Source organism: Mustelus asterias, chromosome 6, assembly GCF_964213995.1.
Source record: "Mustelus asterias chromosome 6, sMusAst1.hap1.1, whole genome shotgun sequence".
Taxonomy (NCBI): Eukaryota; Metazoa; Chordata; class Chondrichthyes; order Carcharhiniformes; family Triakidae; genus Mustelus; species Mustelus asterias.
This window is the reverse complement of record NC_135806.1, coordinates 71,544,502-71,567,017: the sequence shown is the minus strand read 5'-3', so window position 1 is coordinate 71,567,017 and position 22,516 is coordinate 71,544,502. Positions and strand designations below refer to the sequence as shown.

General features: G+C 41.9%; 1 protein-coding gene across 3 annotated transcripts in view; it reads left to right on the top strand.

The window, feature by feature from the left end:
• Positions 1-22,516, top strand: part of pcsk5b (proprotein convertase subtilisin/kexin type 5b) — a 337,923-nt gene that overhangs the window by 108,606 nt on the left and 206,801 nt on the right. For all 3 annotated transcript variants that reach the window (XM_078214531.1, XM_078214532.1, XM_078214533.1), the window contains exon 7: positions 10,701-10,873. In XM_078214531.1, the coding sequence (XP_078070657.1) occupies positions 10,701-10,873 (173 nt within the window). The remainder of the gene's footprint in view (positions 1-10,700; positions 10,874-22,516) is intronic.

The following is a 22,516-nucleotide window of genomic DNA, read 5'->3' as shown; positions in this document are numbered from 1 at the left end:
CCACTAATCCCTCTAACCTACACATCTCAGGACACTAAGGGACAATTTTCTAGCATGGCCAATCAATCTAACCCGCACATCTTTGGGAGCAGCAACTACAGTCAACCAAAGAACAAAGAAAATTACAGCACAGGAACAGGCCCTTCATCCCTCCAAGCCTGCACCAACCACGCTGCCCGACTGAACTAAAACCCCCTCCCCTTCTGGGGACCATATCCCTCTATTCCCATCCTATTCATGTATTTGTCAAGACGCCCCTTAAAATTAACTACCGTATCTGCTTCCACTACCTCCCCCGGCAGCGAATTCCAGGCACCCACTACTCTGTGTAAAAAAAAAAAAAAATCTGCCTCGTACATCTCGTTTAAATCTTGCCCTTCGCACCTTAAGCCTGTGCCCCCTAGTAATTGATTCTTCCACCCTGGGAAAAAGCTTCTGACTATCCACTCTGTCCATGCTTCTCATAATCTTGTAGACTTCTATCAGGTCACCCCTCAACCTCCGTCGTTCCAGTGAGAACAAACCAAGTTTCTCCATCCTCTCCTCCTAGCTAATGCTCTCCATACCAGGCAACATCCTGGTAAATCTTTTCGGTACCCTCTCCAAAGCTCCACATCCTTCTGGTAGTGTGGCAACCAGAATTGAACACTATATTCCAAGTGTGGCCTAACTAAGGTTCCATAAAGCTGCAATATGGCTTGCCAATTTTTAAACTCAATGCCCCAGCCGATGAAGGCAAGCATGCCGTATGCCTTCTTGACTACCTTCTCCACCTGCATTGCCACTTTCAGTGATCTGTGTACCTGTACATCCAGATCCCTTTGCCTGTCAATACTCTTAAGGGTTCTGCCATTTACTGTATATTTCCTATCTGTATTAGACCTTCCAAAATGCATTACCTCACATTTGTCCAGATTAAACGCCATCTGCCATCTCTCCACCCAAGTCTCCAACTGATCTATATCCTGCTGTATCCTCTGATGATCCTCATCGCTATCCGCAAATCCACCAACCTTTGTGTCGTCCGCAAACTTACTGATCAATCCAGTTACATTTTCCTCCAAATCATTTAAAGGTCCTAGCACTGATCCCTGAGGAATGCCACTTGTCACAGTCCTCCATTCAGAACGCACCCTTCCACTGCTACTCTGTCTTCTGCCAGTTTTGTATCCACTTTGCCAGCTCACCTCTGATCCCGTGCGACTTCACCTTCTGCACCAGTCTGCCATGAGGGACCTTGTCAAAAGCCTTACTGAAGTCCATGTAGACAACATTCACTGCCCTACCCTCATCAATCATCTTCATCACTTCCTCAAAAAACTCAATCAAGTTCGTGAGACACGACCTCCCCTTCACAAAACCATGTTGCCTCTCACTAATACATCCACTTATTTCCAAGTGGGAATAAACCCTGTCTCAAAGGATCCTCTTTAATAATTTCCCTACCACTGATGTAAGGCTCACCGGCCTGTAATTACCTGGATCATTCTTGCTACCCTTCTTCAACAAATTGAAAGAAGTGTAAATGAATCACTGTTTCACCTGAAAGGAGCTTTTAGAGCCTTGAACAGTGAGAAGGGAGGAAGTAAAGGGACAGGTGTTATACCTGCAATTGCATGAGAAGGGGTAGAGTTGTTGGCGGTGATGGAGGAAAGACCAGGGTGTCACAGGAGGAACAATTCCTATGGAATGCTGTCCTGTGAGGTGAGGGGGAGATGTGTTTGCTTTTGGATCATGCTGTGGTTGTCGGAAATGGCGGAGAGCAAGCCTTTGAATGTGGAGACTGGTGGGTAAAAGTGAGGACACGGAAAAAGTAATTATGGTTTTGGGAGGGAGGGGTATAGACAGAGGCATGGGAGATGGGGTTGAACACAGCTGAGGTCCCTGTCAACCACAGTGGGATGAGGGAACCATGGCTTGGAAGAAAGGGGGAAAGGAACAACATGTCAGAAGTGCTGTTCTGGAAAGTACCATCATCGGAACAGAGATGAAGAAACTGGATGGATGGACGGAGAGCTTGCAGGAAGCAGGGTGTAAGGGGGTATAGTCTAGGTAACTGAGAAAGTCAGTGGGTTTATAATGAATTTGATGCACAATCTATCACCAGAAATCACCATTTCCCTAGTAAAGATGCCAGTGCCCCATGAACTGAAATTCACTTCTCCCACACCGGCCTTTGAGCCACACATTCATTTCTCTAATCTTATTTGTCCTGTGCCAATTTGCATCTAGCTCAGGTAATAATCCAAAGGTTATTACTTGTGAGGTTCTGCTTCTTAATTTGGTACCTAGCTTTTCATATAGACTATACAGATCGTCTTGCCTTGCCTGTTGTCATCTTGCTTGATGCCTATATGGAGCATGAAACTGGATCCTCCTCCTCCCACTGCAAATTCCTTTCGAGCCTTGAGCAAATGTTGCAAACTCTGGGACCAGGCAGGCAACACTGCCTTCAGGACTCTATCCCACTCAATACACTGTCCCCTCATGCCACTCCTCCCCCCCACACTTGAACAGTTTCCTGTACCATGGCCAGCCTGCTCATCCACCTTGCAGACCTCACTTCTGTCCACGCAGGTTGTGAGCATCTCAAACCTGTTTGACAATTGAAAGTCTTAGATTCTGCCACTACTGTCAGCTAAGTCCCTTTAACTGCCTCATGCATGGTCACATTCTCTTGTCCCTCACCGCTGACCAAAAACAGACGATCCTATTCTCAGAGGTATGACTGTCTTCTGGAGCAAACTGTCCAGCTATTTCTGCCCCTCCTTTATGTTGCGCTGTGCCTGTGGTTCAGCTTCTAGATGAATAATCCTGATCTGGAATCCTGCTAGCTGCTAATATTTTCTGCAAATGTGTTTGCTGTGCATCGTTTGGCATCCAAAACTCCCACGTGCCACAGCTGTGACATAACAACCTGTCCTGCCATTACTGCTCTTGTTATTTAGTAAACATAATTTAATTACTCAATTAGCTTGAAATAATTCATTTGTGTATCACACCTCTTTCTCCGTGCACCGAATTCCCAAGTGAGCCTTATTTTTACTCCTGCCTCCATCTCACTCGTGACTCGTACACCCTTACACACTTGTAATGAGGATGATTGATACACAACGTGAGCAGACGTTTAGCATGATGACCATCAAAGAAGATATTGGCACAATGGTACCAAGAGAAGCTTTTGCCACTGTCCATATTATATTCCCACAGGTACAGGGTCAGCATAATCTACATGCAAACCTGGATACCAGTGCAGGTGCAAACATCCTTCCACTGCATACACCTGCTACGACCAGTTCATTCCTGCTGAGATGATAATCAGCTCCCATTTTCTCTACAGGAGATGGCAGTTAGTTGCTGTATGGCTTTCGTGCTTTTGACATATCCTTGTTTGGAGACGGGGTGTGATTCCATTGTCTATCTCTTACCGGCAATTCGGTCAGTGACTGAATTTACATCCTTAGCCATCTTTGGCTTGTATATGCATTTTTAAAACCACAGGTCTTATTTGAGAGTTCAGTTTGTCCATAAGTAATTTGGGGTTTCCTCCATCATCATGACAACTGAAATGCATATATCCACAGAAGTGGCAAGTGATGGTTCAATCAACCGCTGCCAAACTCAGAACAGCTCTGAGATTCTGTCATTGTGATTCATTACACATTACCCCAGATCCAATCAAATGGCTGAACATATGGTTCGAACTGCAAGATCCTTGATCATGAAATGATGTTAAATAAAACATTATCTACACATGGTCATGCTACATCTTAGAGCGACACCACTCAATGCGATCCTTCTCTTATCTTTGAATTACTAGCTGACAGACAAGTTTGGACAACCCTCCCCATTAATCATTCATCAATACTCACAGGAGTGTGTGATGCATTAACTGAAAAGCAGGGAAGATGAAGGTGCCCGTGACCAGCATGCAGGTAATGAATTAACTCCACCCGAACATTAGACAAAATGTTCCTTCAACATTCAACTGATGGCAGATGGAATCCAGCAGAAATCGTCAGCATATGCCCAGAATCAAGATCATGTCAAGTACAAATGCCAAATGACATGACAGTGTGATGAAACTGATGCCGAATTAGAACACTATCACAACCAGAAATACAGAGTAACTCCAATACAACAAGAACGTAGTCTAAGACAACACAAACTAAGCGCCACAAACCAGCATTCTGGAAATGTACAGTAGCCTTCATGGTGACCAAGTCTGGGTGAATAAAATAAATTGCCAATACGTTTCAGCGACTTGTAAATTTATTGCTCTATAATAAGCTGCATTCAGACACAATGGTATTTTATTTTGCTGTCATATAAATAGTTTGATTTGTTAAAGGTAAATCTTTGGGGGAGGAAAAGGGGATGTCATGATATGATGTACATGTACCTTTAAAGGACTGTCTTAAACTGCTGCCAATCACCGCCACCTTGACAGGATATGATATAGGTACATCTAAATGCTGTAATATATAATAAATACACCTTCATCTGCACTATTATTATTTTATAGCACTATTACCTTTTATTATTGTAATCACTTCAATTAGATCACTGGTCAATTTTCTAAACTCAAATAAGTGAAACCGAAATTGTACAGGAAAGCCTTGGATGATATTCTATTCTGCTGAAATGTGGCACCCAGACTGAATGCAATATTCCAGATGGGAGCTGCCCAAGACTTTGAAGCACCACTTTCTTCCCTTTAGATAAAGAACGGAACTCCAGGTTTGCATTTTCAGTTAATGGCAGCTGGCTATCCGGTAGGTTTTGGCAACAAAATGTTCCTGTTCTTCCAGTCTGCTGGGTGCTGCCAATTATGCAGAAACATAATGATGCAGACCACCTGATAAAGTACTTGGATGTGAGAGCTCACCCTGTTGTCTCGGCCACTGATCTAGTATTTCGGAACTGTTGCTTACAGCATCTTTTTTAACCGAAATATGGATGCACCTGATTGTGTGTCCTGCATCAACATACCAGGTTGGCAGGATTAGAAAATTTTATCCACTGAAGTCAAGTGTACAGTGATATTGCCAGGACATTCTTGGTGATTTATCATTAAACAAATCTTCAGTGTTACTTAACTACAGGTACACAATCCGCTCAAGCTCTAAATGTGCAGACAAGATATTGATCTGGTGTTGGAAGATTTAGGAAGCTTTTTTCTTAATTCCATGCTGGTGTACTCTTTTTCTACTGCTAAATTCAAACAACCGTGTTTGATGTTAGTTAACTACTAACTGCATTGTGCAATGCATCAGAAATGCAAAGCTAGTGTCTGGCCTCACTTTCTTTGTATTCTTAAAGCCAGGCTTGACAGTCATTTTAAACAGCCTGAATTTAAAGCATGCAGTGGTATAACTATGTTCTCCATTATGGGCTACGTAAGATAGCATCTGAATTGGATTGTGATAAAGCTTACATTGATGCCAGATAGATGCAAAATCAGAATTAAAACTGAAAATGCTGGAAAATCTTAGGCCTGGCAGCATCTGTGGAGTCAGAAAGACCGAGTTAATATGTCAAGTCCGTATGACTCTTCCTCCGAGCTCATCTGAGGATATCTGAGCAAAATCAGATTGGAATTGATTCTAGCTTTGGTTAGTTTGGAAAGGTTATTCTGCACCTAAGATCTGAAATTTGTTCATTCACAATTTTCTGATTAAATATGAAATATAAACAGGACATTTTTTGACTTCACATAATCAACATGGAAACAACAACAATTTTATCTCAATGAATGGCATGGTCGGCATGGACAGGTTGGGCCGACGGGCCGGTTTCCATGCTGTAAACCTCTGACTCTAGTAGAGCACAATAGCTGATTTAGATCACTAGAACCCTAAATGTCGTTACATGACTCAACAATAAACTTGCTGCTAGTGAAATTGCATTAGGACAATTTGGGGGAAATGATTAACCACCTCTCTGGTTTAAATTCACTTTGGTGCAAGAGAGTAAAATGCTATTTGTGAGTTAGCGGAGATATTTTTAATTTAATGGGACAATTGCAGCTCTATGATACAAAACTACATTGATGCTGGCACTTTCCTTTTCAAACTGTTTAATCCCCTGTAGGCCTTTTGTTCGAAAGAACACATTTGTCAACAGGATTGAGCTCATCTGTTCTGCCTTTCTTGTTACACTTCCCACTGCCCAGTGGCTGAATAGATTGTCAACACTCACTAGAACTCCTTGAGTGGGATCTTGCAGGGCTGCTGGCACCCACGGAAATTGTCTCCCAAAATTCCGAGGTTTTGAGAATAGGCAATTGGAAGGAGGGAAAGATAATATTGGATAAAGGGAGTTAAAGACCTGTTGATAAATGAGCAAATGGTGTGAAGATATGCATACACTGCAACGCAATGGTGATCATTCTCACTCAAGACAGTCAACTACGAATACCTTGGGTTTTAAGATAAAGTTATTCACTATTGTCCAAACAACTGTCTTTGGGTGAGGCATTGAGACTAAGATGTAAAGGTTTCTTGGGCAGCTGGTGACAAAGTTCATATTTGGCGAGTCAATGATGCTTCAAGTTCCTCCTTTTATATGCTGCGATCACCTTATTTTTTAGAAATCCTTTTCATGACTTCATTAAATTTCCATGAGCACGCTTTTATCCTTCACTGTTTTGTGAATTGAGGGACAATTTGAAAAGGAAGTTGCATGAGATTTTGTTTTTTGTGCTGACCCTGACCTGAATAGAACTTGCTTCATTATTCTTCAGCTGCTTGCTGCAGTCAGCAACAATTGATTTCTATGAAGTGTTCGTGTGGCTCAATGGTAATATTCTTGCCTACGAGCCCGAGGTTGAGAGTTGTGAAAGTGCCCCCCACAAGTGGAACAATATCACCATTCCTTCAGTGTCGCTAGGTCAAAGTCCTGGACCTCCTTTCCTAACAGCACTGTGGGTGTACCTATACCACATGTAGTTGTAATGTTAATGGTGATATAATTCCACTTGAGGGGAATTGCACAACCCACTGGGCTAGTACAGAAACAAAAACTGCTGGAAAATCTCAGCAGGTCTGACAGCATCGGTGGAGAGAGAATAGAGCCAACATTTCGAGTCTGGATGACCCTTCATCAGAGCCCATTGGGCTAGTAATCCAGAGACCAAGGCTAATGCTTTTGGGACGAGGAATCAAATCCCGCCATGGCAGTTGGTGGAATTTAAAATCAATTAATAATCTGGAATTGAAAAGCTAATCTCAGTTATGATGTCCATGAAATCATTGTTGATTGTCATTTAAACCCATCTAGCTCACTAATGTCCTTTAGGGAAGGAAATCTGCTGTCAGCTACGACTCTCAACAACTTTTACAGATGCACCATAGAAAGCATTCTTTCTGGTTGTATCACAGCTTGGTATGGCTCCTGCTCTGCCCAAGACCGCAAGGAACTACAAAAGGTCGTAAATGTAGCCAATCCATCATGCAAACCAGCCTCCCATCCATTGACTCGGCAAAGCAGCCAGCATAATTAAGGATCGCACGCACCCCAGACATTCTCTCTTCCACCACATTCCTTCGGGAAAAAGATACAAAAGTCTGAGGTCACGTACCAACCGATTCAAGAACAGCTTCTCTGCTGCTGCTGTTTTGAATGGACTTGCCTTGCATCAAGTTGATCTTTCTCTACACCCTAGCTATGACTGTAACACTACATTCTGCATTCTCTCATTTCATGCTTTTGCATGCTTTGTCTGTACAGCACGCAAGAAACAATACTTTTCACTATGTTAATACATGTGACAATAAATCAAATCAAAGTGTATCTTTTGGTTGAGACACATTGAAACCTAACCTACTGTCTTGGATAGACATTAAAAAAAACATCTGAGGAAGAATGTCCTGGCCAATATCTAACCCTCAACCACCATCACTAAAAACAGATTGGTCTAGAGCTTGCATGCTAAACGGCTTAAGGAACAGATGTTGAGAATTTTGCAGCTTAAGGGCTGAACCCCAGTTTGATGCCCTCTTTGCAAGATTGGTTTGTTCTGAGGCAACCAGTGGATGTCGGCAGAAAAATTAGGTGTATATCCTGTCTCATGGCAAGATTTCAAAATACAATTAACTGAACATGGAGCAGGTAGGAGTTTCCCATTGGACCCTACGCAAAGGAATTCTGGCCACTTCTTGCTGGTGTTCCACTGGCCCAGCCTTCTATTCCATTTTGCCAGCAAGTTGTTGGTTACTACCTGATGCTTGCTAGCTTGACAGTAATAAGACCTGACACTCCATATCGAATAAATCTCGGGTCGTCTTATTCAGACCACTATCCCACTGGGCATGTTCAAATTTCATTCTCTAATTGCTGCTCTTGTTGTGCACAAATCAACTTCATTGTGTTACCGACATTAGTAAGGAGTCTAACAACACCAGGTTAAAGTCTGATGAAGGAGCAGCGCTCCGAAAGCTAGTGGCGTTTGCTACCAAATAAACCTGTTGGACTTTAACCTGGTGTTGTTAGACTCCTTACTGTGTTTACCCCAGTCCAGTGTCGGCATTTTCACATCATTACCGACATTATAACAGTGGCACTTTGATTGTAAAGCACTCTGGGATGTCCTAACGTTGTTAAAGTTATTTTCTAACTGCCAAATCTTTGCTTCTTCTCTGTCTTTCTGTCTTTTCACCTTCCTCTGATGAAGCAGAACGGTAGCACGTAGAACAGGAGTATTGAACAACGTGGGGAGACATGTAGAGCAGGGGTGTTCAAAATGTGGGGAGTATAGTGCCCCATAAGATTTGAAGGATCTGCCAAAGATAACCCGAGAATATATGGAATACAAGCCTTGTGTAATACATCCTCTACACCATGAATCTTTGCCCCCACGCATGAATGCTATGATCATTTGATTAAGTAAACCGGCAGTAATTGAGCTTGTTGGCCATGCAGCTGCAAGAAGGATCACAGCTGTAACACGTTGCTGCACCCTCACCAGAGCCTCTATCTGGGGCTCAGCACGAGCAGCCAATTTCATAAGTAAAATAAATAAATACACGTTTAATTATATAACTAATTTATAATACAGCAAAGATGTTTGTATTACAGAGATGCGTGGAATTTTTATTAGATGGTGGGAGAGGAAAGAAAAGTGGTTGAGGGTCTCTTCTGTAGAAGGTATTTAAATGTAAAGGACAGCTTGTGAAAGATGCACAACTACCTGCAGGGCAGGAATGATTCATGCATCAAATCTTTAGTGGATTTAAAATTAGAATGGCATGTGTTCTAACTAAGGACATTTTCCTGAATTGCTCAAGTAGGGTGTCTTAACCAGTATTCTTATCAAGTGTTTAGTAGTGACGAACGCTACTGGTTGCAATATGTTCAAGTTTTTAATGAGCTCCCAGGTACCTGAAGACACCAGGTTTTAACTCAAACTGTTATCAAGCAGTAAAGTTATCTATCTTTCCTGCAAAATTGAGTGGGCCAGTTAAAGACTCCATAATTTTGTCCTGCTGATGAAGCGACCTAACATCCGCAGTGTGCCATTATTTAATAACTCGATCGATACCCGGTGATAAAGCTTTGTGGGTTTTTTTTGGGTTATGTTATGTTGAGATGGCAAAGTGGTATAGAGTGGAACATTCCCATAAATGTTGAATTACTTCATGAGTGTTAAAATTCCAGTTACACCTGAGAAGATTTGATTTCACATAAATATGAATTTGAAGAAAACTCGAGCTATCTCCCAGTCTGCCTAGTATAAATAATGTTTGAATACTATAGGCACTGAGCAGCCAACTGAACAGAGTAGGTAGGGTGAAACATTTTGTGTGAACCTGACTTTGAATTTTCCTGTGGAATTTTAGAGCCTGATAGAGCGTGCAATAATTTCTCAACGACTTTTAATGGATTTATTTGATAACGCGTCCTTTGTTTCAGCAGGGGTGTTAACTTTTTAAAAATGGCTTCACTGAAACAGTGGAGGAAGATATTTCACGCAAATGCACTGCTATCCCAGAGAACGTCTATAATTGTAGTTTCTGGGATCTCTACATTACGGATTGTATTTACTTCCCCAACTTTCTAAAAAATGACTTCAGATCCTGCCCAACTTCATTTAACTGAGCCTATTTATTCAATCCTCACCAATTTGGTATTAGGGAGGAGTCTTGTGCTTCAGATCATGTTGTTCTACCTCCGGATTAGTCCCTTCACTGAGTTGAAATTTTTGATTTTTTTTTCCTCCTTCTGTACTTTCCTTTATTCCTCAGCCAGCAAAAGCAAATAGCGCAAAACACCTGACCACTAACCAGCCATCCTGGGTGAGGGTACCATTGGATGTGCATTTGAAATATTAAACACCCCTATACCCTGCATTCACCCTGGCTGAAGTATTGAACTTCCCTCTTTTTTTTCTTCATGAAATGGTTTCAGATGGAGTTATTTCAGGTTATATTAGGATAGTTTAATGGAGAACAAGAGGTAACCTCAATTGGCAGGTATCCCTGAAGAAGGAGAAAAAAATTGATGTATTTTAAATAAGTAACATTTTTATGTACATTTTTGTGGTATATAATTATAGAGCAATTTGAATCAAAGTACTCTGTCCTGACTTTCCTTCCTCTAGATATTCTTCCTGTTTTTAATCATTATTGTACAATTTATGAAAATACATTAGGTGCATGCAATTTGCTAAGTTTATCTTTAACCTGTTGATATTTTATTAGGTGTTCGGATGCTGGATGGTGATGTTACAGATATGGTGGAAGCAAAGTCTCTCAGTTTGAATCCTCAGCACATTGACATCTACAGTGCCAGCTGGGGACCAGATGATGATGGAAAAACTGTGGACGGGCCAGCATCCCTTGCAATACGGGCCTTTGAGAATGGCATCAGACAAGTAAGCCTGCAGAACTTATGTGGAATTGTTTGGCTGCTTGTCTAGCTTGCAATATCTCTTTATTTTTAAATCCTCCTTCTCCCCCATCTCAAGAATGTTATGGCTATGTGGTGAGGCCTGGCATGAGGCCAGACGTTTGATGGACATTAATGATCAGATGCTGTATGGTTGAACTGCTGGGGTGTGCTCAGCGTGGTGCCCCTCACATTTTATCACCTAGTTTCATCTTTTTTGCTTGGCTGCTTTTACTGGCTTTCAAGGTAGATTCAGTTTGTAAGTGGCACAGACTTGTTCTCACAGCCAGGGGACTGGAAAGGGGAGGTGGCTCTGGAATTTTCTCATTTTCATTCCAAAACAGTTTGCTTGTTCCTATAGCTTTTTTTTAATGTGAGGAGGTGTGGTTGGCCCATAAAGCTCTGTAAACTGTTCAAATGCAACTGACGATTTAATCCTTTTTCATGAGCACTTCATTGTGTTAGTGCACTGTGAACAGTAGGAGTTTTGAATGAAATTTAAGCTTAGGATGTGGGTTCACACCCAAGATTTCTCTATGTAGTGAATATTCATTCTCAGCTGGATCTTTGAGTTGGGGGGTGGTTGTGGTGGTACAAAGCAAAACTATCCAGAGAACTTTCCCATGGGAAAGAAAACTATTGTTGGTCAATCCGTACTGCTTTTGTAAACCCCTCAGAAGCTGATTATAGATTAAGACAGTAAAATTATTGTTTATACGTTAGTGGATCATCAGTTGGGCATATTAAATTGAACGAAACTTAATCATTGACAAATTGTTTCGCATAGTCAGGATTGATAGCATAGTGGTTATGTTTCTAGGTTAATAATCCAGAGGTCTGTACTAATGCTTTGGAGACATAAATTCAAATCCACCACAGCAGCTGGTAAAATTTAAATTCAACTAATTAATAAAAAGCTATTTTCTGTAATAGTGACCATGAAGCTACGGGATTGTTTGAAACAACTTATTTTAACATTTTTTAAATTATGTGTCAGCTATGGCTTGGTAGATAACACTCTTTTTGGGTTCAATCCCACTCTAGAACTTGAGCATAAAAATTGAGGGAGGACTGCACTGTTGAAGGTGCCATCTTTTGAATGGGCTATTAAACTGCGGCCCCATCTGCCTGTTCAATTGGATGTTTCTTGGCCGGAGAATTCCGACCTCGTCCGCTAATCATATGGAAATTGAAATTTCCATATGATTAGTCCAGCAGGGTTTACAACTGCTCCCCACTAACGGGGAACAGATGCCCGACCCCGCTGGAGGGAAGAGAGGCCATTGCGGCCCTACCGGGAGGTCGGCTGGCACTGCCCAAAGGGGCGCCCTGGTACTACCAAAGGGGCAAACTGGCACTGCTGAAAAGGCACCTGGGAGAGGGAGGGAGGGAGTGTGGGCGATCGGGGCTGGCCATCCAGATTGGGGTGGGGGAGGATCAGAGCTGGTCAGGGAGATCAGGGCTGACCTGGGGAGGAACATAGGGACTGGCCTCGGAAGTCTGCAAGGCCAGCGATTGGGGGATTTCAGGGCTAGCCAGCGATCTGTAGCCCAGCAATGGGGGACAATTGCGCATGCGCCGATCTCCGCTCTGACAGATCGGCGCATCCGCAGTGTCCTGCTCAGCGCAATACTGCCAGCCTCTCGGGTGGGAATAGGCCTCACCCCCAGATTTTCAGAGGAAATCCTGCTAGGGTACTCCGTGATGCACAGTGTGTCGGAGATTCATTTTGGAAATCATGCTTAAAAAAAACCGGCGGGAGTTACTCCCATTTTCTCGCACATTGGGAGCTTAGAATTGTTTTGGGCGAATCCTGGCCCTGATCTGACCAGTAGCACATTGCTGTTTGTACAAGTTTGCTGTGTGCAAACTGACTGCTGTGTTTCCTATATTACAACAGCAACTGCACCTCAAAACATATTTCATTTTCAATAAATGCATTGAGGCATGTTAAGGTTGTGAAAAACATTATAAAGTTTGTTATTTATTTAAATTTCAGGATCTTGTAGAAAAAGACTAATAATTCCATTTCTTAATTTGTAAGATATTAATTAAATTTAACATTTTGAAATTGTCAAAGGCAAATGAACCTGTGACTAATGCCAATTGTTAATCTAATGGAATTCCTGTACAGCTGGTTTAAGGGGCTTGTTATATGCAAAAAAATCTACACTTTGAAAAATGAAGTAAACGGAAGCATGTGTGAGATACCTGCAGCTGTGTATAAGCGTTGCCTTGTGTCTGACCTTCATGCTATATATACAGACTTGGAATAGAGTGCATCACAGTTCCAACCAAACTTGACATTTGGACTGGCTCGCCTGCCTTTTGTTGGGTGAGATTTACCAGATGTCGCTATGCTGCTATAAAGATTTATGTTTATTCTAGAAAAATAGCAAGATAATTTAGCAGTTTTTTGAGTCAGGTAAAGGAAAAAAGGAAGGGAGATTTAGAGTTAAAGTGGCTGATCAGTGCCTATAAGATTGTGCTGCCTGTTGGTTATTCTGTGGTCACTTTTAAAAAAGGCATTGCAGCAGAGGCCATTAGAAAAGAAAGGGTAACTGGCAGACTTTCCAAATAAATTGTCTGTCGGTCTACAAAGTGGAGGAAAAGGATATCTGACCTTCCAGAAAAAATAACAATGAATCACGGGGTATGGTGACCAGGCACTCTGTTTTTGCTGAGATTGTCCTGATTTTTCATTAAACATTGCAATGTCTTGACAGTTGCGTTGGCACAGTGGCAATGGTTAGCACTGCTGCCTCACACTGCCAGAGACTCAGGTTTGATTCTGGTCTTGGGCATTGCATGTTCTCCCAGTGCCTGCGTGGGTTTCCTCCTCTGTCCAAAAGTGTGCAGGTTAAGTGGATTGGCCATGCTATGTTGCCCCATAGTGCTCAGGGATGTGCAAGTTAGATGAATTAGCCATGGTAAATGTGTGGGCTGATGGGGAGGGGGCGGGTGAGGGAGAGGTGGTCCTGGGCAAGGTGATCTTTCGGAGAGTCAGTGCTGACTCGAAGGGCCGAATGGCCTCCTTCTGCACTATGAGAATTCTATGGTTCCTTCAAAGTAGCTTGAATGTCCCAGTTTGCAGTTATCCTCTTTTACAAGAATTGTATCAGAGATTTCTGTCAGTGCTTATGTTTTTTGCACAGCATCAGCATCTCTTCACTTTACTTCCACTTCTGGGTCCTCTCCTATTTACTTTGTGCTCTATTTACTGTCAGCAACTCCAAAAAAACCCTCCTGCACTGTGCCGTACTCTGGGAATTGTAATGTCACCCACCTGCTGACTGTTAGCAGCTGTACAGTGAAGCTCAAATTCATCTCACCAGCATGCAGAGTCCTCAATGGGACAGCTCTAATTGTGAAACTTGTATTCTTCCTCCTGTTTTCAGGAACTGTGTTCAGCTGCATTAACTTTATTTATACCCCACCTCTTATATTTTCTCCACAAGAAAAAAATAATTTCTCAATGTGTTTTCTCTTCTCCACCACCTCCTCTTTCCCCCTCCCCCTAATATCGTCAAAAATAAACCTGACGATCATCGTTCCACCCCCAAGGTGAATCCCGATTGATTCAGATTGGCCAGTCGGAATTCACTGGTGTATTCTGTGTTGCCCTGTGATCTGTCGATCAGTCGTCGGACATTATGGGACACAGTTGAAGTTGTTAATCAAATCAGGTGAAGTTTGGTTTGGAAGCAATTCAAATTTGCCATTTCCATTGCCATATAATAGGCATTGATGATAGATCTGGCTTGTTAAGATAAGCACCCTTTTCTGAGTTTCAATTACTAGAGACTGCATTGTCTCTTTGAGGAGGTGAGTGGATGTGTGGGTGATGGACAGAGGGCTAATCACAAAAGCTCAAGTGGGGAATGGTGCTATCTTCCTCGTGGGCAATAACTCACTAATGAGTATGATTGTCCCCACTTAAGAAACACTGTCACTGGTCATGGGTTCTATGGGTCCTTGCGTGGCTTTCTGCCGCCCTCTTGCCGTCAGGTGTTCTCAAAGAATTGTGTCCCTTCAATCAGAAGGTTCCTCCAGGTAGGTTTCTACTGAGCAAAGGTCTCCCAGGCATTGACATCTCGGTTGCATTTCTTGAGATAAGCCTTCAAGTGTCTTTGAAGCGCTTCCTTTGCCCACCTCTTGATCGGGGGTGCCTTCCTTGAGTTGAACGAACATGATTTGTTTTGGTAGATTTGACACATTCTGGGAGATTTCATCACATGACCTCCTACCTTCAACTGCCCCAACCCCTGACTTCTGCCATTAGTATCCTGGAGCTCTGCCTTCCAAAGGTTTATCAACATGTCCCACTTTTGAAAATGCAACGAAAGGAAGATGGTGGCATAGCGGTAATGTTGCTGGACTGGTAATCCAGAGGTCCAGGCTAATGCTCTGGGGACACAGGTTCAAATCCCTTCGTGGCAGCTGGTGAAAATTAAAATCAGTTGTTAAATAAAAAACCTGGAATCAAAAGACCGGTTCCATAATGTGATCATGAAAATATAATTGTTGTAAAAACCCACCTGGTTTGCTGACCTCTTTTAGGAAGGAAGCCTGCCATCCTCACCAAGTCTCTCCTGCAGGTTACTCCAGATCCACAGCAATGTGGTTGACTCTTAACAGCCCTCTGAAATGGTCCAGCACGCCACTCGTTTAAGGATAAGGATGAGCAATAAATGCTGGTAACACCCACATCCCAAGAAAGAATAAATACAAAAAAAAATCAAGAACTGGAACTGGCTAAACTTAATAGAAGCATGAAACAGTACTGCATTAGAATATGATGCAAAAGACCGACTGATCCTTCGGACATGATGGTTTTCACCCCAGGGTTTTAAAGGGATATGAGGAAATTGCAGTTGCTTCAGACATAATCTTCAAAGTACTCTTGTTTCAGGAATTGTCCCTTGATATTTAGAAAAATGCAAATGTAACATTTTTAAGGGAGCTGAGATTGTGGAGCCAGGAAATTATAGACTGCTAGTCCCAATGACTTATGTGGGGAAGTTATTGAATCTATAAGGACAGAGTGACTAGGCAGTGGAGAGGGCCAACAAGGATATGTAAAGGGTAAGTTATATCTAATGTATCTAATTGAATATTTTGAGGGGTTGGCACAGTGGTTAGCACTGCTGCCTCACAGCGCCTGGGACCTAGGTTCAATTCTCAGCTTGGCTCACAGTCTGTGTGGAGATTGCACATTCTCCCCGTGTCTGCGTGGGTTTTCTCCAGGTGCTCTGGTTTCCGCCCACAATCCAAAAGACGTGCTAGTTAGGTGTATTCGCCATACTAAATTCTCCCTCAGTGTATCCGAACATGCACTGGAGTGTGGCGACTAGGGGATTTTCACAGTAACTTCATTGCATACTTGTGACATCAATAAATAAACTTTTAAAAAACTTTAAATTAATAGACTGGAATGTCTCCCGGTGTAGTGTTGTGTAGATTTCCAGAAGGCATTTAATATGGTTCCATAGGGGACTGTTGCTAAGATTAAAGTTCACGGAGTTGAAGACCTATTATTGACCTTGTTTAGAGACTTATAAAACATGGGAGAGATAATGGGTATGTATTTGAATTACGAAAAAGTGGTGAGCAGTATCTCACTAGGATCTGTGCTGGAGTCTCAACTAATCACTATTAATGACCTGGCTAGTATAAGTGAGCCACATATCCAAGCTTTCTGGCAGCACAAAAATTGAGAGCATAGTAAGTATTGTAAATGTGAGCATAAAATTACCAAGAAAAATTGATAAATTTAGTGAGCAAATGATAGTGTGGTGGATGGATTTTAATGCAGATAAGGGTACAGTCATCCATTTTGGAAAGAAGAAGGAAAGAGCAGAGTGTTTAAACTTTAAAGCTAGGAGCAGTAGAGATCCATAGACATTTAGATGTCTAGGTACAAAGTTCAATAAAATGTAATAGGTATGATAAATAAGTAAAAGGCTTTTGCATTATAATCCTTTATAACTAGAGAAGTAAACTGTAAAGGTGTGCCGGCGGGGTTGATGTTTTGCTGCAGTTATACCAACTCCTGGTTAGACTACATCTGGAAAATGTTTGCATTATTCAATTGGCATTTTGGAAATGATATGCTTGCATTGAAAGACTTGTTTTTATGCAGCACTTTTCACAATGATTGGATGTCTCGAGGCACTTTGCAGCTGATCAAAGTACTTTTTGGTGTGGTTGCTGTTATAATGTAGGAAGTACAGCAGCCAATTTGCACACAACAAGCTCCCACAAATAGTGATGTAATAATGACAGCATAATCTATTTTGTAATGTTTGAGGGATAAATATTGGCCAGGGCACTGTAGGTGATATCCCTGCATTGGAAGGAGTTCTGTGCAAATTCATCAGATTTTCACCAGGCCTACAAGAGTTAGGTTATGAGGAGAGATTACCTACACTAGGCTTCTGTTCCCCAGAACATAGAATGTTAAGGTGTGATATGAGGATTTACAACCTTGATAGGAATTGATGGGCTGAAGAGACAGAAGCTCTTTCTGTTGGTAAGATGTCTAGGACAAGGGATTATGATCGTGCAGTTAGAGCCAGAACATTGCTTGGAAGCTGTTCATAGAATCCTACAGTGCAGAAGGAGTCCATTCGGCCCATCGATTCCATACCGACCACAATCCCAGCCAGGCCCTATCCCCATCATCCCATGCATTTACCCCAGCTAATCCCCCTGACACTAATGGGCAATTAGCATGGCCAATTCACCTAACCCACACATCCTTGGACTGTGGGAGGAAACCGGAGCACCCGGAGGAAACCCACGTAGACACGGGGAGAATGTGCATATTCAGTGACAGTGACCCAAGCCGGGAATCGAACCCGGGTCCCTGGTGCTGTGAGGCAGCAGTGCTAACCACTGTGCCACCGTGCTGCCTGTTGAGGCATATGAAGTCAAGGTGGTGGGAGGGAGTTAAAATGCACATCATCCATGATCGAATTGAATAATAAACTGTGCTCAAGATTCTATACACCCTACCCCTGTTTTTAATTGGCAGTGTAAACACAAGTCCTTTCAATACATAAGCAATGATGGGATGACTCCTAACACCTCTTGCAGCTAAGCAGAATCCAAGAAGTTACTTACCTACTCATTTGCTTCTAGTTCAGCTATCTTACCCCCCTCTCAACCTTTTTGGATGGAATTTTCCTGTCCCGCCCACCATGGGAATCATAGTGGGTGGGACACGGACCATGCGAAGGTCCATTGACCTTGGACAGGATTTTCTGGTCATGGGGCAAGTGCAGCTGGAAAATCCTGCCCTTAGTCTTTATTTCATCATCAGTCATGGTCTAACACTTAAATATTTCTTCTTCATTCAATGTTGCAAAATCTATTTCCCAGCCCTAAGGCATCCTACATTAACTGGTGTGGTGCGAGCGCTGTCTCGGTGCTAGTGCACTAACTTCCTGAGTTAAAAGGTTGTGGTTTTAAGTCCCACTCCAAAGACCTGAGCACACTATGTACTGACAGTCTCGTACTGAATAAGTGCTGCACTGTTTGAGGTATCATCTTTCAGATCAGATAGTAAACTCAGCTTCAACCAATATCAGAAAAAGACATAAGGAAGAAAGATTGGATTCATACAGTGCTTTCCAGGACCTGGCATTGTTTTTCATGGGACCTTGCTCTCTGCAAATTGGCTGCCGTATTTTCCACATTACAGCAGAGATTACCCTTGTAAAGTGACCATGATATGCTAAGAGTTTTACATTTAAGTTTGAAAGTGATATAGTTTATTCTGAAACTAGGGTCTAACAAAGAAAATTAGGAATGTATGCAAGTTGGTTATGGTGGATTGGGAAAATACATGAACAGAAATGATGATAGACTGGCAATGGCTAGTATTTAAAGTAGTATTACATGGCCTGCAACACCCATACATCTCCAAAACGCAAAAGAGCCAACAGAAAAGACGAATTGACTGTGGCGAACAAAATATCACATTCGGTCAAGAGAAGTCGCTTATATAAGATTATCATAAAAAGTAGGAAGCCCAGGATTGGGAGCAATTTTGAATCCTGCAAAGGAGGGCTAAGAAACTGATAGAGAAAATTAATGTAAGCTAATAAGTAACATAAAAACAGACTATAAAAGCTTCTTCAGCTTCAGGTAAAGATTAGCGTGGACAAATCGAGCTCATTACAGGCAGAGACAGGGGAATTTAAAATGGAAAGTAGGAAAATGGCATATAAACTAAAGAATTGTGCTTGTCATAGACAGGGAATGTGGAGGTGGAGGAGAGAGTTCACACTCTGAACTTGTTGAACTCAATGTTTAGTCCGGAATGCTGTAACTTCAAAGGATGAACTCTGTCCACCACCTCCACTCCATCTTCATTTATTTTATTTCATTTCTTTTCATCTTATTCATCCATTTTTATTACTTTATATTCTTATTTTTATTCTTCCACTTCTAACATCTCACTTTTCATCGACCCCCACCCTCCAACCCTGCTGGGGCCCACAGCCGCACCCATACACTCTGTACCTTTGCTCTGCCATTTACACACTCCGATCTCTTAATGGATGCTCCTAGCACCATTCTCAGCCTTTATCATCATCAGTTACATTTACTTTATCTTTTTGTCAATGCCGTTCCTATCAATTACAGTCCCCATTTCCCCTCGCCCTCACTAGTATAAATTTTGTCTCATTTTCCTTGTCTTGGAACATAAGAACATAAGAAATAGGAGCAGGAGTAGGCCATCTAGCCCCTCGAGCCTGCCCCGCCATTCAATAAGATCATGGCTGATCTGAAGTGGATCAGTTCCACTTACCCGCCTGATCCCTATAACCCCTTCAGCTCTGACATCCTGATTCGAAACTTTAGCTCTATTCTCTCTCGTTAGATGCTGTCAGACCCACTAAGATTTTCCAGCATTTTCTGTTTTTGTTTCAGATTCCAGCATCCGCAGTATTTTGCATTTAGCTCATATAAAACTGAGGCCTACAAGCTACTAGATTATGATGAATGATTTGATTATAGCATGACTTTACACCTGTAGTTCTGTATGTTATCACCAAATCTCAGCCTCCCTCGCCACCCCTACCACAACTACATGCAACAGCTTGTTCTGGAATCGATAGTCTATGTTCTTACCATGTAAAACTCTCTGACTCGGGGAATAAAATGAGAATCGTTGAATTTCTACCCAAGCTCGTAGTGTGGTTGTTTTCAATTATTTTCCATGTGTAAATCCAAGATCTAAAAAGAAGGGCTATACTTCTTTCTGTTCCATTTCTTCCTAACTAATTCAAATGGCTTTTAGGTATGAGTGAGGGATGAGTAGTAATAGCTCATAAAGTGCAAACACCAAGGATTGCATATCTTGATCAATGCTGGGAAGAATTTGATTTCCACATAGATTTTTGAGCTTTAAAAGTTTTATTCTGAAGAATTTACATTTAACATGTACTGCATTGAAATGTTTTGTTCTCCGGACCGCTTTTTCTGGTCCCATTGTGCTTCTGGCTTAACATTCAATTGTAAAACATCGCCTCCGTCACAAGACAAATTCTATGGCACCGTAGAATGGGAGGCAGAGGCTTGCAGCATGGAAACAAGCCCTTTGGCCCAACTAGTCCATGCCACCCAGTTTTTAACCATTGTTATTCCCAGTTGCCCACATTTGGCCTATATCCCTCTACCTAGCTTACCCATAGAACATAGAACATTACAGTGCAGTACAGGCCCTTCGGCCCTCAATGTTGCGCCGACCAGTGAAACCAATCTAAAGCCCATCTAACCTACACTATTCCAATATCATCCATATGTTTATCCAATGACCATTTAAATGCCCTTAATGTTGGTGAGTCCACTACTGCCATGTAACTTTCTAAATGCTTTTTAAAAGACAAAATTGTACCTGCCTCTACTACTGCCTCTGGCAGCTTGTTCCAGACACTCACCACCCTCTGTGTGAAAAAATTGCCCCTCTGGATTATTTTGCATCTCTCCCCTCTCTCCTTAAACCTCTAGTTTTAGACTCCCCTACTTTTGGGAAAAGATGTTGACAATCTACCTTATCAATACCACTCTTTTTTTATAGACCTCTATAAAATCACCCCTAAGCCTCCTACGCTCCAGGGAAAAAAGTCCCTGTCTATTCAGCCTCTCCTTATATCTCAAACCATCAAGTCCCTGTAGCATCCTAGTAAATCTTTTCTGCACTCTTTCTAGTTTAATAATACAGAAGGAGGCCATCCAGCGCAAGCTCTCTGCAACATCAATTTAACTAGTCTCATGCCTCCATCCTTTCACTCTACCTGTAAATTTTTTTTTCCTTGCAGGTGTTTATCAAATTTCTGCATAAAAGCCACCATTTAATCTGTCTTTACCAGCTTTTCAGGTATTACACTCACCACATTAAAAAATCCAGCTTCTCCAATCCATCCATATAACCAAAATCCTTCATCCTCGGAACCATTCTAATAAATCTTTCCTACACTTTCTCCAGTCTTTACATCCTTCCTACAATGCAATGTCCAGAATTGGACTCACTATTCCAGTTGAGTCCAGACCAGTGTTTAACTTCCTTACTTTGGTATTGTCGGCCTCTGTTTATGAAGCCAAGATCCCATTTGCCTTTTAAACCACTTTCTTAATCTTTCTTGCCATCTTCAACAATTCACTATACTTCAACGTTTTGTATCATCTGCAGATTTTCAAATTGTGCCCTGTGCACCCAAGTCTTGATCATGCTATATAGTAAATAAAAGCTGTTGCCCTAGTACTGACCCCAGGGAACTCCACAAAGTAACTTCCTCAAGTCTGAAAAACAACTGTTCCCCCACTAGCCTGTTTCCTGTCACTCAGCCAGCTTAGTAGTAACGCTGTGATTGTCCTTATTATTCCATGACCTTCAACTTTGCTGGCAAGCCTCTTATGTGGCACTTTATGAAAAGCCGTTTTGAAGTCCATAGACACCACATGCACCACATTACCCTCATCAACCCTCTGTGTTACTTCATCAAAAAACTCATTAGTTCAATATAATTTGCCTTTTAACAAATTTGTGTTGGCTTTCCTTCATGCAGTCCTACATACATGACTGTTAATTTTGCCCAGATTTTTGTGTTTAAAAGAATTCTCACCACTAAATTTAACTGGCCTGTAGTTGCTGGGTTTATCCTTGCACCCTTTTTTGAACAAGGCTGTAATATACAATTCTCCAGTCCTCTCCAAAGCTAAGGAGGATTGGAGTACAATGGCGAGTACTTCAATTTCCACCCTTTCTAATCTTGGATGCATCCAACCTATCCTATGACCCTGGCAGTATTAAGACAGAGGTAAAGCATTCTTTTAGTATCTCAGTCTTTCCTCTACCTCCATGTATAAGTCTTTTAGGTCCAAATCAGCTCCACTCTACCTCTTAACACTGTTTTACTATTTCTATGTCTCTATATACATATTGAAGGATTCCCTTACATGTTAGTTAGCAATCTCTTTTCATGCTCATTGTATTTTCTTTTTCATTTCCTCTCTGACCTTTCTATATTCAGCCTGGTTCTCACTTGGAGCACAAAATTTTAATATGGACTTCAGACGATGTCCAGGAAAATGGGGGCCCCAAGCCTGCACTTTCTGG